We start from the raw sequence: 22771 nt of genomic DNA on the forward strand, positions 1-22771 counted from the left end.
ACTCCCCGGAAGTGACGTAACAAGGCACGCGTGGCTCCGGCCGGCGTTTCCGCAAACAGAATCGTGGATGACTGTGTGGGTGAGTGTGGCGTTCGGTGTTCTGGCCTTCCCTTGCCTCTTTGTCTTTATCTTGTGTGTTAAGAGCAAAGATAGGCCGAACGCCGGGACTCCTGGCTGGGATCGTTCCCCGCTATCCTCCTGCCTCTGGTCCTTGCTTGGTGGGATTTATTGTGCCCGTAGCCGGAAGCAGTGTGGGTACTGCTTGTCTTGAGACGGTGGGTGCTGTTGCTCCTCCAGACCACACTAGCCCAGGGAGGACAAGCTCCTGTACTTCTTCCTGCTCCGGCCGAAGGACTGTGATGAGGGATGGGCCGGAGACGTGTTGGGAGCCTAAGAGGGTTTGTTCTGTCTGGGGCAGGGCCATAGGACCCTGAACCAGAGGTTGAGCAAAAGGCTGGGCCGGAGATGGGAACTGATGAACGTACTCGGAGAGCTGCTTTCTGCTTTCTGCCTCATTGGCTTGCACCCCGCTGTAGACAGTCAGGGTGGTCCCGTGAGATCATGCTTGACCATTAGCAGGCACAAACTGAGATGTGCAAGAAAAAGGATTTACTTGAGTCGCTATTGAACTTATGGAGGGGTCCTGGCCTGTGCATACCCCAGCAAGCACACTTCCGCCACCCCAATCAGCCAGTTAAAAGAGCCGAATTAATCATGAAAAGCAGAAAAAGGAGATTTCCCTCTGTGTGAAATTGGGAGGTGGCGCAGAGATATCCATCCAGTAACCCTTCCATCTTTGTGGGTCTTGAAATGAGGGTGAGGTTTAAATAGAAGGCAAGAAGAATGCAACCTGGCCAAAGTGTGGTCCTGCCTACAATTACCCGTCTTTGCCTGGGCTTCCGTCGTTTCTTGTAAGGTGGTCTTACTTCTTTTGGCTCGCTCCTTTCCCGTCTCTCAGCATAAAGTTCCTAGGGGAATATTCTTTTTTTTTTCTTCTCCCTTCTCTCCTCTCCCTCTCCCTCTCTCCTCCCACTCTCCTTCCTTTATCTTGGTGTTCATTGTTTTAACAATTTAACAGCTCAAGAGATCTAGGTGTCCCTTTAGAGTATCTTGATTACTGTGAGACAAGTTACAGTGTGATTGCAGGTAAAAATAACGAACTCCCTGTCAGTCTACTTCTTACCATAAATTCCCTTCTGCATTGTTCTATCAAGACATCTCCCTTTTAAGTATTTTTAATACCATTGCTGATAGTTTTATTATTGTAGTTGTTGATGCAAAGCTAGGGATCAAACCCAGAGCCTAGAGTGTGCCATTGCAAATAAGAATTCCTGGAAAGAAGCTGGCACTCCAGAGCTGTTGATTGATTTTTAGAATGTTGATGGTCTTTGGAACTTGAGTGATTTGGATAAGGTGGAATGTTGCAAGTCCAGATTCTGATTATCTTGGTCCATCTTTAGTCCCCTTGACATTTTTATGACCATTAGGTAAATCCTTTAGAATGTACAAACAGACCCCTGGTTCTGACCAGCTAAAAGGTAAAGGATTCTGTCAGATAGCATCTGGTTCCTGTAGCTGAGATTTGCTTGTCTTTCTGTGACCCATCTGCCTGATGCTTCCACCAATGTATTTGAGAAATGTCTGGATTTCTGACTTTTCTTCTGCTACTATATAACTTACTGGAATGGTTACTGTGTTAGAATATGGAATTTTAGTAACCTGAATCTGAATCCCTTAGTCATTGTCACAAATTTGGCTCCAGAATAGACTTATCTCCTAGTCCCCTTGAGGTGAGAGCCATTGCATTGCTGTGTATCAGGTAAAGGGCTCCATCTTGGAGTCATGTGACACAGGATTCTAGACATTCTTAACCATTTTATGGTACTGAATGCATTTTATGACAGCTAATCTGTGAAAGTATAGACTATGAATAAAATTCACCCTTAAACACCAGTACTCATTGTAGGCAATAGTTACAGCTAGGGATAATATTTCACATTTTTTTTATTATAAAACTAAGTTTCTTCTAGGCATTAAATGGCAGAGGGGAAGTAAGAGTTTCATAACTCTTTGGTCAGTTTTCTTTGATACTGATTTATAGAAGTTACTCTGTAAATTCTTTTCCTAGTTGATTTTGTTTTCTTTGTTCTTTGACTCAGTTGTTCCTGTGTGATACATTTTGGTTTTTGTTTTTTGTTTTTTTTGTTGTTGTTGTTCTTGTTGTTTTGGTTAGTTTGTTTGTGGTTTTGCTTTGAGTATTGGCTAGTGAAAGCTAATGTCCCCTGAAATCCTTATCACCTTCCCAGTGACTTTTTTTTAACTTGTTCATACAAATAATTTCATCTTTTCTTTATGCAAAAGGTCTTTACAAGTAATTTAAACTCTTGTCTTAGTTACTTTTCTATTGCTGTGATAAGACACTATGACCAAGGCAACTTTTAGAAGATTTTATCTGGGGATTATAGTTTCAGAGGGTTAGAGTCCATGAGCATCAATGTCAGGGAACATGGTTGGTAGGTGGGCTAGCCTGTGGCATGCTTCTGGAGCAGTAGCTGAGAGTGTGTCTTGATTTACAAACACAAGGTGGAGCGCTATCTGTGAATAAACTGGCTTTTAGAAAACTTCAAAGCCTACCCATGTGACACACCACCCAGGCCACGCCTCTAATCCTTCTCAAACTGTAACACCAATTGAGATCAAGTATTCAAATATATTAGCCAATGGGGCTTATTCTCGTTCAAACCACCACATGTCTTTATTACTTTTTTTTTTTAAGATTTATTTATTTATTATATTTAAGTACACTGTAGCTGTCTTCAGACACTCCAGAAGAGGGCATCAGATGTTGTTACGGATAGTTGTGAGCCTTCATGTAGTTGCTGGGATTTGAACTCCGGACCTTCAGAAGAGCAGTCGGGTGCTCTTACCCACTGAGCCGTCTCACCAGCCCGTCTTTATTACTTTTAGGACCTAAAATGTCAGAGTCTCTTATTGTTTTGACTTTTGATTTCCATTTACCATATATTTCAGTAATACAGCTTGATATTTTAGTAGAAATATTTGTTATAAATTTAATGGAGATAGTTCACATGCATTTTTTTTTTGTAGTAGTAGTAGTAGTAGGTTGGCAAGTTAATTGAATGATTGAATACATAGGCCATTATAATCCTTTCTTACAGATGACTTCTTTTTCCTCCCAATTTACACATGTGCCCCAGAATATATTTGAAAGAGATTTAAAGATGAGTGTTCAAGCTGTTCAAAAGCTATTCCCACTCTTCACTCTCTGCGTAGTCACAGGGTTCATCATGAAATAAGGATTTCAGCGTCTTGCCGTCCTGTATTATTGGTGTATAGTCAAAATATCTAAGGGGGCAGCCTAATAGAGAAGCATAAACAACTTAGGAGTTTTCAGGCTGTGCTACTTGGTTTTGGTGGTTGGGCCCTGAGATAAGGCTGAATAGTATTCCGGAGGAGACAGTTTGCCTCGTGGTAGTCGAGGAATTACTGGCAACCACATATACTTTACATACTTACCCCAAACAGCCTTTACCTCCTCAAGTCTCTGGAAGCTCCCAACATAGTGCTACTAGCTGAAAACCAACCAAGCACTCACCACAGACCTGTGCCGGCTTTCCCACACAGTAACACTTTGCTCCAGCCCCAAAGATCCGTGGCCGTTTGATAATCAAATTCACGGAGCCCACTTTCAGTCCTCAGAGTTAGCAGTTTAGTGCTGTTCACAAGTCTAATGTTAACATTTCCTGGCACTCAAGGCAGGCCCTTTACTATGAGACCCTCTAAGGTTTAAAAAAAAAAAAAAGACATGGTAATTCTGGTGAGTGGCAACAGGAGAGCAGTCAGTGAGGTCAGACTTAAGAGGTCTCAGGTGGGAACAAGGATGCTCTGGGGAATTGGACTGCATGCCGGTCACATTATACTCTGGTAAAGATTTATCTCTGCAGTGCAACTTTGTTACAGGCTGAGTTGAAAGCTAACACACTAACTAATCTAGTAGAAGAAATGACCACATTCAAGCTGTTGGGTTTTGTTGTTTTTGCTTGTTGAGATGGATTCTTACTGGGTAGCCTTAGCCTGCATAGAACACTGTCAACCTGGCTCCAACTCACAGGGATCGCTTGATCTTGGCCAGCCAAGTGCTGGGATTAAAGGCACCTGCGACCATTCAGACTGTAACATGGTTATTAGTAGCCACATCTTACCAGCTGTATGGTGAGCATCAAGAGCAGAAACATTAAGTGTGGTCATATTGCTGTGTCACAACATGCTAGACTACACAGTCACATTGCTTCAGAATCATGTTCCAAAGGTATCTGCACAACATTGCCAGGTAGTCATCGCATGGCAACCCACCTCCCTGCTACTAGTCTTACTTTTGCATCACTTTGGCCAGATGCCAGAGAAAGCAATTGAAAAGATGAAGGATTGCTCTGGCTTGTGCTTCTTGAGGTTTCAGATTGTGATTGTTTGGCTCCTTGCATTTGGGCAGAATACCATGACAACAGTAGCATGTGACTAAGGGGCTTTGTTTCCTAGGGATGGACAGAAGGCAGAGGGGAAGTTACCAAGGATGGCCATAACCTTCAGTGGTATCTCTTCTGTGACCTACTTGTTTTACCCTAGTCCCCATGTTCTCAGATTTCCAGAATCTCCCAAGATAGCACCAGTAGGTGGGAACCATGCATTTGACACCCAAGCCTGTGGGGAAATAATTTCATATTCAAATAATTTCCAAACCAAAGCAGTGCCTTAATGGTTCTATTAATTAAATAATTTAGTCCCAATAATTTAATAAGTATATTCTAACAAGTTTATGTCTGTAAAAATTAATATACATAACATAGAAGGAATAGTGCCTCTGTTTAATTCTTGATTGAGCAAAGCTGCTTGGTAATGGTGTATATATTTGATGGCTACTCCAAGAATTTTAGATCTTAGATGCCAAACCTATATTTGTGTATATTAACTTCATTTGTCTTTTTAAATGTACATATTGTCTTTATAAATAAAATTGTAGAGGTTTGGCGGCATCCTAATTAATACTACTACATATTTATAGCTTCATATATAATACATAGATAATCATTGTTTTGGTCCTGGTGTGTACAGCCTTTTGACATTATGAAGCAATATTATTACAAAGTTCATGCTTGAGAACTGTACCGTTCAGTTTATGATGTTTGTGTGGGTTACATCCCTGTCTACAGTGAATGGCCATAAGTATTGTGGGGTATAGATCAAATGCGTCTGCAGGACTGAGAGAATCTTAGCATTAGTATGTCTAAGTGATACTTTATTTTTTTGTCTATTCCAGTGTGGATTCATGAGGTTTTGCTGACATTTCAAGTAACCAGAAATGGAAGGTTCTGCAAGAGCATTAGTAGGTTCTGAAACAGAATCTCCTCCAAGTGTTAATGAAGCCGCTGCTGCATCTGGGCAGAGGGTTTCTGACAAGACTCCTACACGCCAGCAAGAAGATCAGCCAGAAGTGCAGAAAGAGCCTGAAGATGGTCTTGTAGAGCAAAATTCGAGTTGTGTGCAAGATTCTCCATCCAAGAAAAGAAAACTTGATGTTGAAATCATCTTAGAGGAAAAACACTCTGAGGATGATGGAGTTTCTTCAAAGAGAAGCAAACTGGAGAGGGGTGATGTGTCGGAAGATGAGACTTCCCTTGGTAGGCTTAACCAGACAAAGAGAAAACTGCAGCCTCAGGACGCTGAGGAAACTCGGAAAGTATGCTGCGGTATTTTCTTCTTAATTTAGTGTGCTAACTAGGAGTATGGAGCAGCTGCAGAGACGTTACAGATGTATTTAAACAGTTTAGGAATGTTTTGCTTTTAAATAAGTATAATCTTAAAGTACAATGGACCCTTAAAATTTTATTAAGGTGAACCTTGTGCTGGGATAATTTTCATATTATTTTGAAATTCTTGTTTGATCAGAACCTTGGAAGCTAGTTTCTATAGTTTGCTTTTTACTAAATTTTTTTTTTAAGATTTATTTATTTTAAATGAGTATACTGTAGCTGTCTTCAGACACACATCCCCTTACAGATGATTGTGAGCCACCATGTGGTTGCTGGGAATTGAACTTAGGACCTCTGAAGGAGCAGTCAGTGTTCTCAACTGCTGAGCCATCTCTCCAACCCCTACTAATTTGTTTTTAAAGATGGTAGTATAAAGATTGTAGTGCGTGGCCCAGTTGATTGACTGTCTGTCCTTTTTTATTGGGTGTTTCAAGTAGACAGATGATCACTTAAAGTAATAACTGTCAAACTGTGTGCAGCTTTATTCTCCTTTACTAATGTGCTAAAGCATAAATTTTTCCAGCTTCTAGTCTGGTTTATATAGTTACTTATCATAATTTTTGTTAAGTTGATGCAAAAGGCTGATGGGGAGCAAGGTATAACACATTTGCCATGCTGGGAAGGATACTGAGACTGAAGGGGATTGGAAAGATAGAATACTTTCAAGTTAGTAACATTTTGTCACCAGGTCTGAAAGAGAAAGTAGCAGGCCAGGCTTTCACCAATAATGTCCTTGTAAAAAGGTAATCTTAGATGGTAAACTTGGAAGTCCTGTTCTTCTCTCCCACCCCCCCACACCCCTGGTAAAATTTGACCCTTAAAGTTGATATATAAAATAATTAATTAGATGCTTTGAAAAAGATGGCAGAGGGTGAATTCCTACTATGGAATTTTTATAGAATGCTTAGTATTTTACTAAATGCAGATTGAAAATTGTTTCATTAGAGTAGTGTATGCACTGCCGAAGCAGGCATGTTTCAATAGATTAATAATGTTTAATAAAACTCACTGATATTGAGTGTAGCCTACTAAATGCTAACTCCCCTATATATGCATTATGTAATCATAACAGTAGTTCCCTACCGATACTAAAATGTAGTAGCTTATTTCTTTCACTCCCTTTTAGAAGTTCATCCATTGACTAGTCTATTAAGTTGAATAAATCAAAACTCTGAAGCATAGTTTTCTTAAAACATTTAGTCTTATATAGGTGAGGGCCACAGTCTAGACCTTAAACTGGGGATTCTTTTTATAAAGAATCGGGGCGATCCTTCTTATGGGTGGTGGTAATTGGTATCATTTCTGTGGGTCCAGCCTTTGCGCATGTTTGGTCTGTAGCGTAAGTCAGGTGACCTGAGACTTTTCCTTCCTTTCCAGATTGTGCTCTAACCCTTAATTCTGTTCCTTTCAGTTTCAGAAGCTGGAGGAAGGACACAGCTCAGCCGTGGCTGCCCACTATAATGAGCTTCAGGAAGTTGGCCTGGTGAAGCGTAGTCAAAGTCGCATTTTTTACCTAAGAAACTTTAATAATTGGATTAAAAGTATTCTGATTGGTATGATCGTTTTTTGCCCTTTAGTTGGGAGATAAATTTTTAGTGGGGTACATTACTTTTCACCGCACCTAAGGGTGCACACATTGAAAGTGATGTGCAACTAAACTGTAGCCACAGCCCATCTCCTGCTTTGGGTCCTCCCTCCCAGTTTTGATCATATATAAGACTCTGAAGGCCATCATTGACTCTTCCCTTTGTTGTCACACTTTGGTTTTGAAGAGCTAGAAAGCCAGAAGTAGGCCCTTGGGAGAAATTCTTTTGCTATTTATTTTTAGTTCACATGTTTAGTTGATATTAACTTAGACTTTCACTTGGCAGTGAAATACCTTTATACTTTTAGTTACTGTTGCTCAAGGCTATTACATAATAGTTTTAGTGATGTGCATGTTGGATTGAACATTGAGTTTTTATTATGTCAAGAAAAGGACAGCACTAGGATTCTACCTGTGTATTTTCACTGAGTTGGTGTCAGTTACAGAACTTGTCTGTCTTCTATGATTTCTTGAGGAAAATGTTTACCTTGAGGACTAATAAGGACATACAGCTTTGGAACTAATGTTTTCTCTATGGAAACCCACCTTTAAAATTAAAATGGAAATGAGGAGAGAAAATATGACTTAGAATGTAACTATTGCTTTCTCTGCTAGTTAAATCAGACTTGTCTATAAGTTTAGAGAAATTTTAAGGTCTTATCTAAAGGTTTATTTATTTATTTTTTATTTATTTTTATTTATTTTTATAGTGTAGTTTTTTGTTTTCCTTTTTGTCTGATTGTAATTCATATAAGTAAAGTTTAATGGGAATTCTGGCAAGTGCTTCTGCATTTCATATATCATTTTGTTGTTTTGGTGAATAAGTATTAAGACTCATGACAGAAACTTAAATATGGGGCACCTGTGCTTCAATGAAAGCTACTTTCATATCTATAGTGAAAGGCAGAAATATTAGTAGTGAATATTTAGCCACCCAAATAGTATCCATACAAATTATAAAGTATTAAACAGAGTAACAAAGTAGGGGAAATAAGTGTAAGATTCACTATTGTATCAAGTTTTAGTACGGCTGAATACCTCATTTATGTCAAACTATTATTAATAAGCCTTTTAAACTGTTTGAACTTCTGCCTGTTTGAGGTGAGGTTTGAGGTATAATTTTTTTAACTAGTTCTTAAGGCTGACTGTAAAGAATAAGAAGCATCTACTGTTACCATTCCATAGCTACTTCAGTTTAAGTGTGTCACAGCTAAACATTGGAGCTATGGGAAGCGAGAGAAAAAGCAAGTTAGTTTTTCTCTTATAACAGATATTACAGCTTTTTAAAAAAAAATTAGAACTTAAATCTCACCTATTTAATTCACATTTTGAAAGTATCCTTCAAGAAATCATTTTAACCTTGTAAATAGTAATAAAGGATCAAGTTACTTCTTCTTTGTTAGATTTTGAAATACCAACTTAATATTAACTATACATTAGTGTGGTATAGTCCATATGATTTATGAGATAGAAATTAGTAGGTTTCAAAGAAGTTGCTGTAGTAAAAATAGAGAAAATGTGTTATGATTGATTTCTCTCTTTTAGGGGAAATTTTAGAAAAGGTACGACAAAGAAAAACCCGTGACATCACTGTTTTGGACCTGGGATGTGGAAAAGGTGGAGATTTGCTCAAGTGGAGGAAGGGGAGAATTAGCAGGCTAGTGTGTGCTGGTAAGAGATATTGACGATGTAAAGAGCTGTTTTGGGGGCCAGTGTAATGGCTCGGTGGGTAAAAGCACGTGTGCAGGTCTAAGCACCCGAGTTCAGTCCTCAGAGCCCACGTGGAGGAGGAGGAACAAGGGCTTGTTAGTGCACTGTCTCTCCCTGGTCACACACATGCACGGACACAGGGAGAGTCACGATAGCTAAACAAGTAACAACACATCTTAGTGAATGGGGAATTAAAGGAGCCACTTTGCCAATATGATGCTAAGATATCTGAAGGCGCCTTCTCTCCTTAGACCATGCATATGATAGGTGTTTTGAAAATGAGTTAAGGCTTTTCTGGTGGTTTTGTAATACAGTTAATGTTAACTTGACCTTCCCTAAGAAAGGGCATATTGTTACTATTATATTAGTATTCTTATTGGGTATCATCTTCTTTCTGTTGGATGGATCGCAGGATGTAAAACAGCATTGCCTCCAAAAGTACTGCCCAAAGTAGTTTTCTGTTTTGATGAGCCATACATACTAAGACAGTTAGCGAGAATTGACAGTGTTATGTGTGTGGCTAAAGCTGTTGATTCCTGAGAGTGTTAGAACTGAGGCTGTGATTTTTAATTCATACAAATAAAGTTTAATGGGAATTCTGGCAAGTAGACTTTGAGAAATGTCTCTACATTTACCAGGCCATTTTGTTATTTTGGTGAATAAGTGGTTGTAAATGAAAGGTGGTGTTAGCCTTTCTCAGGTAATTATAGCTCCATCTTTGGGGAGAAGTTGAGCGGCAGGCCATTCTGTGAGGGGAACTAGTGTGGGGTCTGGAACCTTCTGCCAAGCACTGTTCCTTCCTTTCTGACCCATTGGGCTGTCTTACAGTTGCAGAATGGTTTCAGGATGCCTGGAAAGTACTGTTTGCTGAAGTTATCTCGTGACTCACACCAAGAAATCACATTTTCGTAATATTATCACCAGTCCCAAAGGTGGTTGATAGAATTCTTTTTTTCCTCAGAATTGTGATTTTTTTTTTTTTTTTTTTTTGAAAGTCAAATTTTATCTCTGGCAATAAGCACTAGCCATTGTGTCCTTAAAATGACCCTGTTCATCTTCAAAACCACATGTGTGATAGAGTTCAAGAGCCAGTCTTTGAAGCTCAAGTGTCTCTTTTTTAACACACTCCAATGTCAGCTCACAACCCGAGATGTGCTGGGTGCTGCTAGTGACAGGAAAAGACTGCTCCTTACTTCCCTGTGGTGATGCTCAGAGATGGGAATCAGAGCCAAGATGAGTTTCTACTGTTTTAGAGAGGACATTCTAAGTGGAAACTGGCTTTCCCTGCTGGTGTATGATAGTGAAGAACTCAGGACACTCCGCAGTACCATTTGGTGCCACTGCTCTACATGTAAGACTGCTCTGCATGTATGACTAAGGGCTGTCTTTACCCATCATTGCTTTTCTGTCCCAAGTGCAAATCCTACAGCAAGGAGAACAGATTCATTTCAATGTGAAAACAGTGACTTGATATTTCACAAAATGAGCCAATAGATGGTGTTAGCTTTTACATTGCAAGTTGGAATCTGAGTTTTCTGCCTCATATTTGAGTGAATATTTAAAACCTGGCTCAGTGCGTAAAAGCCCTTGCTGTCTGAACCTGATAAAAATTTCAGAACCCATGATGGAGGGAAAGAACCAATTCCTGAAAGCTATCCTTTGATTTCCACACACACAATGATGATAAAACTGATCATCTTAGCCTTGGCTAGCATAAGTACTACTAAGAAAGCTCTACAGGAACAGAGAATCTGCTTATTCTGTATAGAATGTAGTTGAACATTGATGTGAGCAGATGAAGCAGAGCCTTCATTTAAAGGGAAAGACCCACGCAACCTTTCCCTTATCCTACTCCTGGGTCTCAGGCCATGGTGTTTCAGCTGAGTTGCTATTCTGGGTTGACATTGACACCTTTTAACCTTCCAGATATCGCCGATATTTCTATGAAACAATGTCAACAACGTTACGAAGACATGAGATGTCGTCGTGATAATGAGCATATTTTTAGTGCAGAATTTATAACTGCGGACTGTTCAAAGGTACAGATTTTTAGTTTTAATTGTTAGGTTTATTTTTATGTATATCAGTGTTTGCCTGCATTTGTGTTAGTGTGTACCACATGCATGCCTGGAACCGATGGAGGCCAGGTGAGGGTATTGAGTACCCTGGAACTGGAACTAAGGACAGTTTTAAGCTGCCATGTGGGTTCTGCAAATCCAACCTGTGTCCTCTATAACAAGCCATCCCTCCAGCCTCATCTTTTACAGTGTGTTTTCTTTTTACAGTGCTAGGATCAAGTGCAGGCTCTCACATGTGCTGCAGCTCCCATTTTTAAGACTGATTCATTTGTTAAATTGAGATTTGAAACTAAGATTAAAAATCCTAAGACATGCATTTTCAATTTCTATTAGAAATTCTGTTATAATAAATCTTTGGATACTTTTAGGCAAGTTTTACTTTTAATAAATGGGTATCTTGAAGTCTCTTTTGCTTTTTGATTTGGGCGAGATTTGTTTTCATCCTCCTTTTCAAGGCTGCAAGCAATATATGACTGACTAGACAGGTCCTCTTTAAAGATTCACAAGTCCTTTGGTGTCCCTAAAGTCGCAGAGTCTACAGAAGCTCAAAGTCCCTTCTATAAAGTGGCATATATTTGTGGGTAACTACACAGATAGTTATGCGTACTTTAAAAGCATGTTTAGATGATTTTAGTATGGTACCGAATATAGTGAAAATGCTGTGTAACTAGTTGTCACACTATTTAGGAAATAAGTATCAAAAAAAAAAAAAGTCTACATATTCATTTAAACAATAAATTTTTGTCTTATCTTGAATCCATCACTGTTACAGAACCTGAAGCTATGAATGGCTGCTTTATTTCACAATAGACCTGGACTTAAATGCATGTTTTGTTCATCATGTAGTTTATAAGGATGGCTTCCTGTCATATCAGAACCACTGTGTGCTTTTCACCTTCTATTGTTTCTCTGAGATTCTCAACTCAGTAATCTTTAAGTATTGTATTTAACAACCTTTAAATAGGACCTGTCTAGTCAGTTATATATTGCTTGCAGCTTTGAGAATGGGGGTAAGAAATGTGTATGCTGCTTAACAAGTGAAAACTTAAGTACTTGTTCTTTTAGATGCCAAGGGCTGAATGACCCAAGTGACTGTTGAATGTCAGTTTGTTTTGAAATGTTAGGCAACATCTTTATTTATTTATTTATTGTGGGTATAGTGTGTTTGGGGGTGGTTCATCTGTGCCACAACTTCCATGGGAGGTCAGGGGTCTCCAGCTTAGTTTTCACCTTCCACTTTGCTTGAAGGGAAAACCTTTCTTGTTTGTTCCTGTCCTTTATAGCTCAGGTTTGTGAGCTTCCAGAGGATTCTCCTGTGTCCGCCTCATCTCATCATAAGAATGGTCAGGCTCCTGACACATCCTGCCATGCCCTGCGTTACATGTATTCCAAGGCCACAAACTCAGGCTTGCGGGCTTGCAGGGCCTGACACTTTACCTTCTGAGCCATCTCTCTGGCCTGACATATTTTAGCATGATTTCAGAATTCCCCACTTTTTAAAGATCACCATGAAAATCAGAATCTTGATTATTCTGTATGTTTGTGTTGGGTAGGTGGGTGGTATTGGTGAATATTGGGCATTGCTCCTTTTTCCTGAGACAGGGTTTCTTGAGGGGCCTAGGGATTCTTGATGAGGCCTCTGCATACTGCATCTGTCCCTCACTTCCACTTGTGCTATCTACCCAGACCTGTAGTTTCTTAGGTCAGGGTAAGAAAGAGTGCTTTTATGAAGTGGTCCTTGCTATAATATATGCATGACAAAGAATAAATCAGAGATTGGTGAGAAGTATTGATTACTAGCCAGCTACTTTAAGATCCCTAAATTCTAGTAACTTACTAGAAAACTTTTGATCTATGTTGTAATTAGTTTAAAATACTAACCCATTTACCTTTGTTACAGGAACTTTTGGTTGAAAAATTCCGTGACCCAGAAATGTGCTTTGATGTCTGCAGCTGTCAGTTCGCTTGCCATTACTCCTTTGAGTCTCTGGAGCAGGCGGATACGATGCTTAGAAATGCCTGTGGGAGGCTTAACCCTGGCGGCTATTTTATTGGTACCACTCCCAATAGCTTCGAACTGATGTAAGTAACTTGAATCCAGTTGGTCAGGTACCTTTTAAAATTGTATCATGTGCTTTTTCACATGCATGATATGATTGCTAGGATGAAAAATATTAATCATAATTCTTTTATTTTGGTTGTGGAATAACTCAATAGAAGACGCCTTGAAGCTTCAGAAACAGAATCATTTGGAAATGAAATATACACTGTGAAATTCCAGAAGAAAGGAAATTATCCTTTATTTGGCTGCAAATATGACTTTAACTTGGAAGGTGTTGTGGATGTCCCTGAATTCTTGGTCTATTTTCCATTGCTAACTGAGTAAGAATGTCTCAACCTGTTACTTTTTCTTTCCCTTCATCTCTGTCCTAAGGGGGCAAAATTCATATTGCTGTTGTATTTTAAATGCAACCTCAAGAAAAAGCCTTAGTTGCAGAATTGGTGTTCTCTTTAAATAACTCTTTCCTAAGGGAAGGGAGCCAACGGCTTCTGATCACAGAAGAAGATAACTGACCCTATGGGTAGCCAACACAGCTTTGGTAATATAAAGATGAATACATACGCCCAAGATCCTCCTTTGGAAAGATTATCAAAAGTTTGTATTTCAGTATAGCTTTGAAATTGCCCATGGAATAGCCTAGTGGTTTGTTTGTTTGGTTGTTTGGTTTTTTTTTTTTTTTGGCCTTTTCTTTTTCTTTTCCTTATCTTTCTTCTTTTGAGACAGGGTCTCAGACTATATGTAGCTTTGGCTGTCTTGTAACTTGCTATGTAGACCTTGCTGGCCTTGGGTTCACAGAGATCTACTTGCCTCTGTCTCCCTAGTGCTGGGTTTAAAGGCATGTACCAGCATGCCCAGCTTCCTACAGGTGTGTTGCCCATACACATTGATTCTTGAGAATTCTGGGAAGCTGCAAGCATAGGAAAAGTTGAAGGTATTGGATGTTATTGTGTGGCTTCAAGACTTTGTGATATATACCTTAATCTGCAGGATTTCCCTGCCAGGAGAATATAATAAAAGCCAACTTAGATGGAGGTCGTATACAGATGGCGAAATTTCATTTTGTACTTTTTGAAAACAAACATCTATTTTGAATATTAGCTGAGGAAGCAGGGGTGGGGGGTTTGCTCACCTAGATTTGGCTGGTGAGTATTTTAGTCTAGACTCAGTCATCTTGTAACACTGTAAATACAGGGCTTTCATGAGTCAGTGCAATGTAAGACCTTGTGACAGGTGCCGTGGCTCAGCCTCGTCGTTCTGTGCTCAAGAGACTCATACAGGAGGACTGCGGTGAGTTTGAGGCTATCCTGGGCTACAATGTAAGACTGTCTCAAAACAAGGAGAGAAAGTAGAGAGCTGGAGAAAGGGAGGAAGGAAGGGCAAGAGAAAATCAAGTGACAGGACATGAGCATACCGTGCATTGTTACAGATCCATGCTGCTTACAAAATTTTAAATTGTTAAAGCAATGTGCTTTGTATTTTAAAATGTTTGGAAAGAGATTGCCCTTTAACTTCATAAAAGAAGAAATTAGTTTTCTTTTTTTCATTTGTTACCTATGTTAGCTTGATGATTCTGTGTAACAGAATTAGTATCTTTAGTAGACACCAAAATAAAAAAAGAATAATGTGAAAGACTATTGTTCAGTGCTGAGCAAATGTATCATTATTTTCTACTTAAATTGCTTAAACACGATAAGCTTAGAAAGTTATAGATTCATTCTTTAATATATAATTATTTCTTATCATTAATTTTTTTTGAGACTTAAATGTAAGAATTGCAATTTTGATCAGATCCCTCCCTCCCTCCCATATCCACTTCTTCCATGTTCTTCCCACATCCTTACAAATTCATGTCTGTTTCTGTTGCTGCTGTTGTTGATGTCCAGTTAGTGTTGCCCACACCCTCCTGGCTTTTTCCTGTTGTGTTTGTGGTGGGACTTAGTCATCTGGAGTTAGTTTGTTGCTTGTGTGTTGATAGGAGTTTCTTCTAGTCTACCCATGTTGCATGGGAATCTACCTTTGTGTTAACTGAACTTGGTTGATTTCAGCTTAAGTAGGAGCAACCTACTTATTTAATTCTGTTAATTAAGTAGTTAAGTAGTTAAGTTCTGTTAATTAAATACTTTGGTTTTTGTCTGGTGATCTCAGCTGATTCCAATGTAGGTTTTTTCTAATAGATTAATTATATTCAATGTGTGTGATTGCTTCGCTGAGTTCCCTGGACAGGTGCAGGTGTGGCTGAGGCATCTGAACACTAATAGAAGTGTGGGCCAGTGCTGGGCTGAATCCTGGAGTTGAGGGGAGTGGAAAAGGGACTTTACCAGTGGTGTGTCACATTGGGGGCAAAGGGTTGGGGGGGCAAAGGGAGTGCCTCTCATTTTGGGGAGCTGAAGAGACACACCAGAAAAACCTGCTTGTGTTCCTCCTTTCTGGGGCTCAGTCTAGGGAAAGGCGTTGTGGGTGGGATGAGAGACACAATAGTTTTACCAAGAAAATGCATGGCTACTGCCTAATGTATCATTTTTTTAAAATGTATTTATTTGTGTAAGCATATGGTGATCTAAATGTTAAATTTAAAAAATGTTGAGGTTTAACTTCTTGCCATTTAATTGAGAAACAAAACTAATTTAATTAACTTATTGAAAAGCCTGTTTGAATTGCACAAATTTGGTTCTTTTTAATGATTTTTTTCCCTTTTTTGCATATAACTTGCTTTTGTTTCTAGTGACTTGTCTTGGAGATTTATTATAATTGAGTTTCCTTGAATAAAAGAACTACGTATGTTCATACTGTCTATGTAAGAAGGGCTAGCTCAGATAACAGTGCAGTCTTATGTGTGCCTTATGCGGTATCCCAGTGCCAGGAGCCTCTGACATCCCTTCAGCCTTCTTCCCTCAACTGTCCCCTCCTACTCAAGCCTTGTCTTGTACGTATGTTCGTTTGTTTTCCTTCACCTGCTACCTGTGATTATCTCCAGGTTAGTTCATATTGCTGAGGGTTGCATAAACTTAGTAAATGCAGGAGTGCTAACAGGAGGCAGGAGGCAACTGTAAGGACAGCTTTTAAGTGGAGTGGAGTATGGATGTAACAGGCAGGAAGGCTGGCTGTTCCTACAAAACCCGGGAAGTGGCAAAAAGGCTGAGCTAAGAAGAGGAAGGAAAACTAGTAGGGCTGAACCAAAACATAGGTGTGAAGAGAAGGCAATATCTCCCCCAAGTGACAGGTACTAAAGAGGGTGGGAGTATGACCACCTTTGTATATCTGCAAGCTGAATCTGGCTATACCTGGGGAAGTTCATTGAGGGATAGTAGGACTGGAAAGAGGAGATAGCCCTATGGTGCAGGATGACAGTGAGTGAATATGGTAAGAAGTAGACACATGGGTAAGAGAAGGAGAACCCTATGATATGTTGACCACAGAGACTATAGATGGTAGATGGATTCACTGCTGTGATGAAAATGGGCAGAAAGCAGTCTTGTGAGGTTCAACCTTAGGATGAAAAGTTAGAGTGTCTGACATCCAGGCTAAGAGCGAATGAGCAGTGATCACAAGAAGTTGAATTCCAGACAGCTTCCCACATTCCATGTATCTGATACAGAGAAGTAAATAGATTCTGGAACAAACTTTAAAGCCTTAACATTTAGAAGTTGGGAAACCTGTAAAACAGTCTGCCAAAAAGCCACCCAAGATATTTTTTTGATAAAAATATAATATTTATCTTACCAGAGAATGCAGGAGATGAAACTATTTTAAGAAAGATGCTGCATCATTTGCAGCTGTGGGGATGCAGAGAAAGTGAATTCATAGGAAAGTGCTCTGTACGCCCCTTCTGTGGATTGTTGTTTGCCACCCTGGAGGACGACCTGGCTGTAAGCTTAGGGTATTCAGAATGCTGCTTTCTTCATAGGCATGAAATACTATTACTTCATCTGTAGTATTCTGTTAACATAAGTAAATAGCTTTTTTTAGTTAAACCCAGATGTCACTTCAAAAGTAAACTGTATGAGGAAGGACCAGAAAGATGGCTCAGTGGAGAAAAGGCACTTGCTACTCAGCATGATGGCCCAAGTTCAGTCCCTGGGATCCACATCATGGAAAGAGAACCAGTGCCCTAAACTTGTGCACATCAATGTGATGAAGTCATTTTTATAAAATAAATTACAAACATCTGAAAGTGTTTCCATTAATCTTATTTGACAGAATGGCAAAGAAGTATAATATGAAACTAATCTACAAAAAAACATTTTTGGAATTCTATGAAGAAAAGATTAAAAACAATGAAAACAAAATGCTCTTAAAACGAATGCAGGCCCTGGAGGTAAGTATACAGACAACGTATAAAGATTCTAGAACATGGTGAATATGTTTGGTATTTGGGTGTTTTTCAGAGTTCTTCAGACAATGCATAGTTAGATGAACTATGCAGGCTATGGTTGCTATAGATGCTCTGCCTTCTAGGACAGGGGCTGATACAGCCGTCCCTAGTGGATGGTCAGTAAACACACAGGGGCATGGATGAGTGGGACTCTAATCTAGTTCTGTTTCCTGCGTAGTCAGTCCTACTTTAAGGTTTCCCAACCTCAGACTTTGTGGCATTGTGGACTGGAGAGACTTCGTCCGATCTGGGCTCTGGTGCTGTATTCGCAGCACTCCTGCCTCTGCCTGTTAGAGGTCTGCTCCTAGCTGTGTCCCTGCTGGGACAGGCATGCATCTGGGTACAATGGAGACCTCCCTATCTACAACAGTTCTCTTATGACTAGGTCAGCAGTTTAGCGCCCTCCTGGCCAGGCCAAGGGAGCAAGTGTGTAGGCCAAGTCTGTGAGGACCCTGCTGACACCTTAGTAATTTGTCATATATTAAGGCCAGGGCTGCCTAACTCCTTGCTTGTCCCAGTGAAGCAGTGAGAGCCTGCAGTCATTGCTTGCTTCCCCTTGATTATTATTTCCCCTTTATTACGCAGATAGAAAGTATCAGAGTGCTTCTAACTTACTAGAGTCATACCATGCAAAATTTAAGACAGTCCATTTAATTTAGAATATTAATATTCTTTTCTTACTTTTTGGATTATCTTTGTTTTTTGTTGTGTTTGTTATGAGGCAAGGTGTTATTCTGTGGTACCAGTTGGCCTGGAATTCTTTTTGTAGAGCAGATGGCCTTCAGACTTGAAGCAGTCCTCCTCCCCTTCCTCCTGCTGGGCTCCAGGCGTGAGGTCCAACACCTGTTGTGCTCACATTCAACTGGAGAAAGAAGCAAAGCAGTCGATTTGTTTACTCTGTTAAACTTAAAAATCGCTGTGCACTCTCTTAACTAGAATTTGCATTTTCCCATAGCCATACCCTGCAAATGAGAACTCTAAACTTGCCTCTGAAAAGGTGGGTGACTACGAGCATGCAGCAGAGTACCTGAAGAACAGTCAAGTGAGGTTACCTCTGGTAAGTTCCAGCATTGACAGCCAGAACAAAGGAGCATGTGCTGTGTGCAGACTTAGCTTATTTCACTTGTTTACAATATTTGGGCTTACTAGATTACAAGTTTGGCAAGTAACAATCTGTTTTCCCTTAGTTGTGCTGACTTTTGATGCTGTAGAACATAAACTGTTTATTTCAGTGAGTAGCATACAGAGCTTTTTATGAGGCCATTAAGGGGATGAGGTGGGGGGCAAAGTCCCAGGCTTGGATTGCAAGATCTTTGCTAACGTAGAGCTCCAGAGGCAGAATTCCGAGCTCTGTGAACTTAAACGGGAGATGGGAAAGTAGCCTGTTTTTATTTGTATTGGCTTTTTATGCAGGTTCTCAGTTTTAAAAAAAAATTAAGTATATGACAATAAGACAAGCTAGACTAGTCCCAGCGAAGATTGCAGACATTTCCCTTAACGTCTTAGAATTTTCTTCACTCATAATTTCTTCAGATTTACATTAGGTTCTAGAACTGAAACTCGATCTTATGAAGTCAGTACCCTGTGCAAAGTGGCACATGCCTATCTTGTGTTTTTTTTGGTAAAACGTAGCGTTCAGTTTCTCATTTCTAAATTACAGGTTTAAGATAGATACTTGTTTCAGTTCTTACCTCCCTTCTCCAACTATTACTAGGGAGTGAGATTAACTTCCTATAAGGACATTTGTGTTTTCTTATTTTGTTCAGAAAGTTTTAATCTTACTGTCTATTCTTAGCTGTGTATATCATAATGTTGTGTGCAGTGAGTGTTCTTTTTTTTTTTTTTTTCCTCCGAGACAGGGTTTCTCTGTGTAGCCCTGGCTGTCCTTGAACTCAGAAATCCGCCTGCCTCTGCCTCCCAAGTACTGGGATTAAAGGCGTGCACCACCACACCCGGCTTGCAGTGTGTGTTCTTACAGTGAAGTTAGGAGGTCTTGCTGCCTCTATCCTCTATTAAGAAATAAGCTTCCATTTACTTCTGTATTGAATCTGAAGTTTTCTTTCTTCTGTAATTCTAGGGTACCTTAAGTAAGTCGGAATGGGAAGCTACAAGTGAGTATATCATCCCGCTAACTGATGATTTCAGGGACTCTGTTTTAAGGGATCATTAAAACTTGAAAATGATAGAGTTTTTCTGATACATTTTCTTATTTATGCTGATACATTGAAACATATCACACACACATCATAGTGACAAGAGAAAATTATCTGTAGACTGTTATTGAACATACTTTCACGCTCATACATATTTTCAGTACATACTTGTTAGTACGCAGCTGCCTCTGTCTTCTCCTCAGGATTCTGTTGAATTTTTTGGCTTATGCTGTACTTCCATGGATATTACTTAGTTGGTCATTCAGATGTTGACAGCAGGAAGGGGGCATAGAGCAATAATCACAGCAGAGGAAGGAGGGCTCTGATGAAGTTTTATTTGAAAACAAGTGTGCAGACGCCATCTGACATGAATCTACTTCCTTCAGAGGAGAATGCACAGTATGGCAGATATGCAAAGTCCTGGGCTTCTACAGCAGGGTGATGCAGAAGAATTTAGTTCGTAGATCCTTAATGTTAATATAAAAGGGTTCTAATCTTTCATATGGGTGTCTTGAGAATCTGAGCACAGTTTCTGCTGTTAGAGATATACTATTTAATAAACATTGAACACTGACTTACAAAAGAAATTATCTGAAAGGACTTTGGGGGATTAAAAAGCAAATAAGTCTGCCTTCTAGAGTTCAGTGGGAGAAACAAACACAAACAAATAGTGCCGGACATTTTACATGCTGGAGAGGGGCAAGGTGGGTGGGAAGTACTACTACTGTTGTTGAGTGTTTGGTGGTATCTGGACTGTCAGTTATTTTGAGTTTCAAATTGTGTATCTGAAATCGGCTTCTAGTGTTCCTAGTAGTGTTAAATGGATGAGTAGAATTTTGTTTTTAAATATACTTAAGTGATCTATATCTACCCCCAAACCACTGAAATAATAGAACTTAGAGAATTAATGATGCTTTCCTTTCTCGGTGCTGCCTGAGAACATTCCCCTGATGCCAGGAGTCACTGGATGCTGACGTTTCTCTTTGTTCTTTAGGTATCTACTTGGTCTTTGCCTTTGAGAAGCAGCAGTGAGCACGTTGCTTTAGAGCAGCACTCCATCCTCCCGGGTGGAGCAGACCATCTCAGAAACATTTGACAGCTGTTTGTTTATTTTAATAGTAAGTTCTAAATGTGTAGGATACTGCCACAAACTCCAGTGTACATATTTGACACTTACTGTCTGTGACAGGTTAGCATAATGTGTGTACATAGGGATGAGTGGTCTTTAAGATCTATTTTTAAGTACTGTTGTAATTGTTTCCCTCTACTGTCAAAACTATAGCAAGGCATGTCAGAGCAGCTGAACTCCCCAGTGCTGTGATGTGTGAATGTGTTTACAGAGCTGAATTGACAGTCACTAGAATTGGCAGAGGAATGCTCACGTTTTGTTACAGTGTTTTTCAAGATTTAATGGATTGTGTTCTGTATACTTGAATGTAAGTGTTCAATATATATTGCTAAAGTTATAAGATTAAATTTTGATTTTAGATTGTTCTAAGAGCTACCTGGCTAGATTTTGACTGTGTTTCAATAAAATAACTATTTGCTAATACACTGCAATTCTGAGACTCTATAGAAAAACTTAGATGGCAGCATAGAGTTAGTGTGGAATGGTTTGATATTCTCTTTAGAATTTCTTACCATAGCAATTAGCATATCTAATTATTGAGGTTGTGATTAAGGTATGATTAACTTCACTGGACAGTAATTCCATGGCTAGATTTTCCTAAGGTTTTGTGAAATTGCCATGTCCTAATTGTGTTCCATAATGTTTTCCAATGGACGTGTGCACGTGCAGTAGGAGCAGCACAGTGAGGTGCATTTCAGAGGAATCCTCACCAACTCACAACTCATGACTCACTCACCAATGCTGTATCCTTCCAGGTCCCAGCCGCAGCTCCAGACCCCGCTGTCTAATTGTCTTTCAAACATTAACTGTTGAGACGTTAATGGTGTAGTAGTCGGCATGGCTGCCTTGCAGGTGTTTACTTGATGCCTCACAGCCTTCATGATTGTCATTGTCAGCCTTTACATATATCAAGAAACTTAAGAGCAAATATAATTAGACATTTGTTTTAAAATCTTACTTAAAGGGCAATTTACAAAGATGCTACTTTCTGTAAAATAGGCCCAGGGCCAGAGAGATGGCTCAGTAGTTAGGAGTGCTGGCTGCTCATGGAGAAGACCCAGGTTCAGTTGCTAGCACCTACATGACAGCTTACAACCATCAGTAACTCTAGTTCCAGGGGATCTGACATCATCTTTTGACCTCTCTGGACACCAGGCATGCACATAGTACATACACATAATGTGCAGGCAGAATACACATATAAAATAAAAATAATTACTTAAAAATTAAAAGCATAACCTAGTTTATATAGTCACTGTTCTTAGTATTAGAGGGTAGATTTGGTTCTGGTGCAGGGGTTGTGGGTTGTGGGATGCGGAAGAATGTTCTTGCTCTTAGAAATTCAGGCTCATTTTAGTCCTAGGGAAGCACCAGTAAGTATTTTGATGATGTGGCATAGTAGAGAAAGCTTTGTCAGTATCCATGATCTTAGTTAACAGGTGGTATGTCATTTTTAGTCTCTTTCTGCCCTTTCCATTCCATCCCATGGGTCATTTTTAGGAGAGAAGAATTCCTCAAAGGGTGGAATAATTGATGGCTATCCCAAGCAGCAAGAAGAGAAATGTGGAGTTCCTAGGCCCTTCCCTGAGGACTCAGAGAAAACTGGCCTGGGTCTGAGATGGGCTCTAGTCATTATACCTACGGTCAAAGACATAGGAGAGTTCCCATGATGTCACCCTCCGGAAACAGTTCAAGCAGCTGCCTTTCCCTTTTGTGTTCCTCTCTGTTGGCCCTCCATCCCTCTACCCCTCCTTGCAGAAGTTCAGTGACTCAGGACGGATTCTTGAGGACAGGAACGGGAAGGTGGTCTTTTCCATTGTTTCTTCCAACAAATAAGACTTTGCCCAGCATTCC

The 22771-nt window shown here is 39.8% G+C and overlaps 1 protein-coding gene across 1 annotated transcript; it reads left to right on the forward strand.

Annotated features, from left to right (window-relative positions):
• Positions 1–29: 29 nt before the first annotated feature.
• Positions 30–21984, forward strand: Rnmt (RNA guanine-7 methyltransferase). Its single transcript, XM_021214804.2, has 11 exons — positions 30–79; positions 5336–5755; positions 7240–7381; positions 8959–9084; positions 11050–11162; positions 13102–13283; positions 13419–13583; positions 17461–17578; positions 18591–18692; positions 19713–19746; positions 20783–21984. The coding sequence occupies exons 2-11, from the start codon at positions 5378–5380 to the stop codon at positions 20818–20820; spliced, it is 1398 nt and encodes a 465-aa protein (XP_021070463.1). The 5' UTR covers positions 30–79; positions 5336–5377; the 3' UTR covers positions 20821–21984.
• The last annotated feature ends 787 nt before the right edge of the window (positions 21985–22771 follow it).

This window comes from Mus pahari, chromosome 15, assembly GCF_900095145.1.
Source record: "Mus pahari chromosome 15, PAHARI_EIJ_v1.1, whole genome shotgun sequence".
In the NCBI taxonomy this organism is placed as follows: Eukaryota; Metazoa; Chordata; class Mammalia; order Rodentia; family Muridae; genus Mus; species Mus pahari.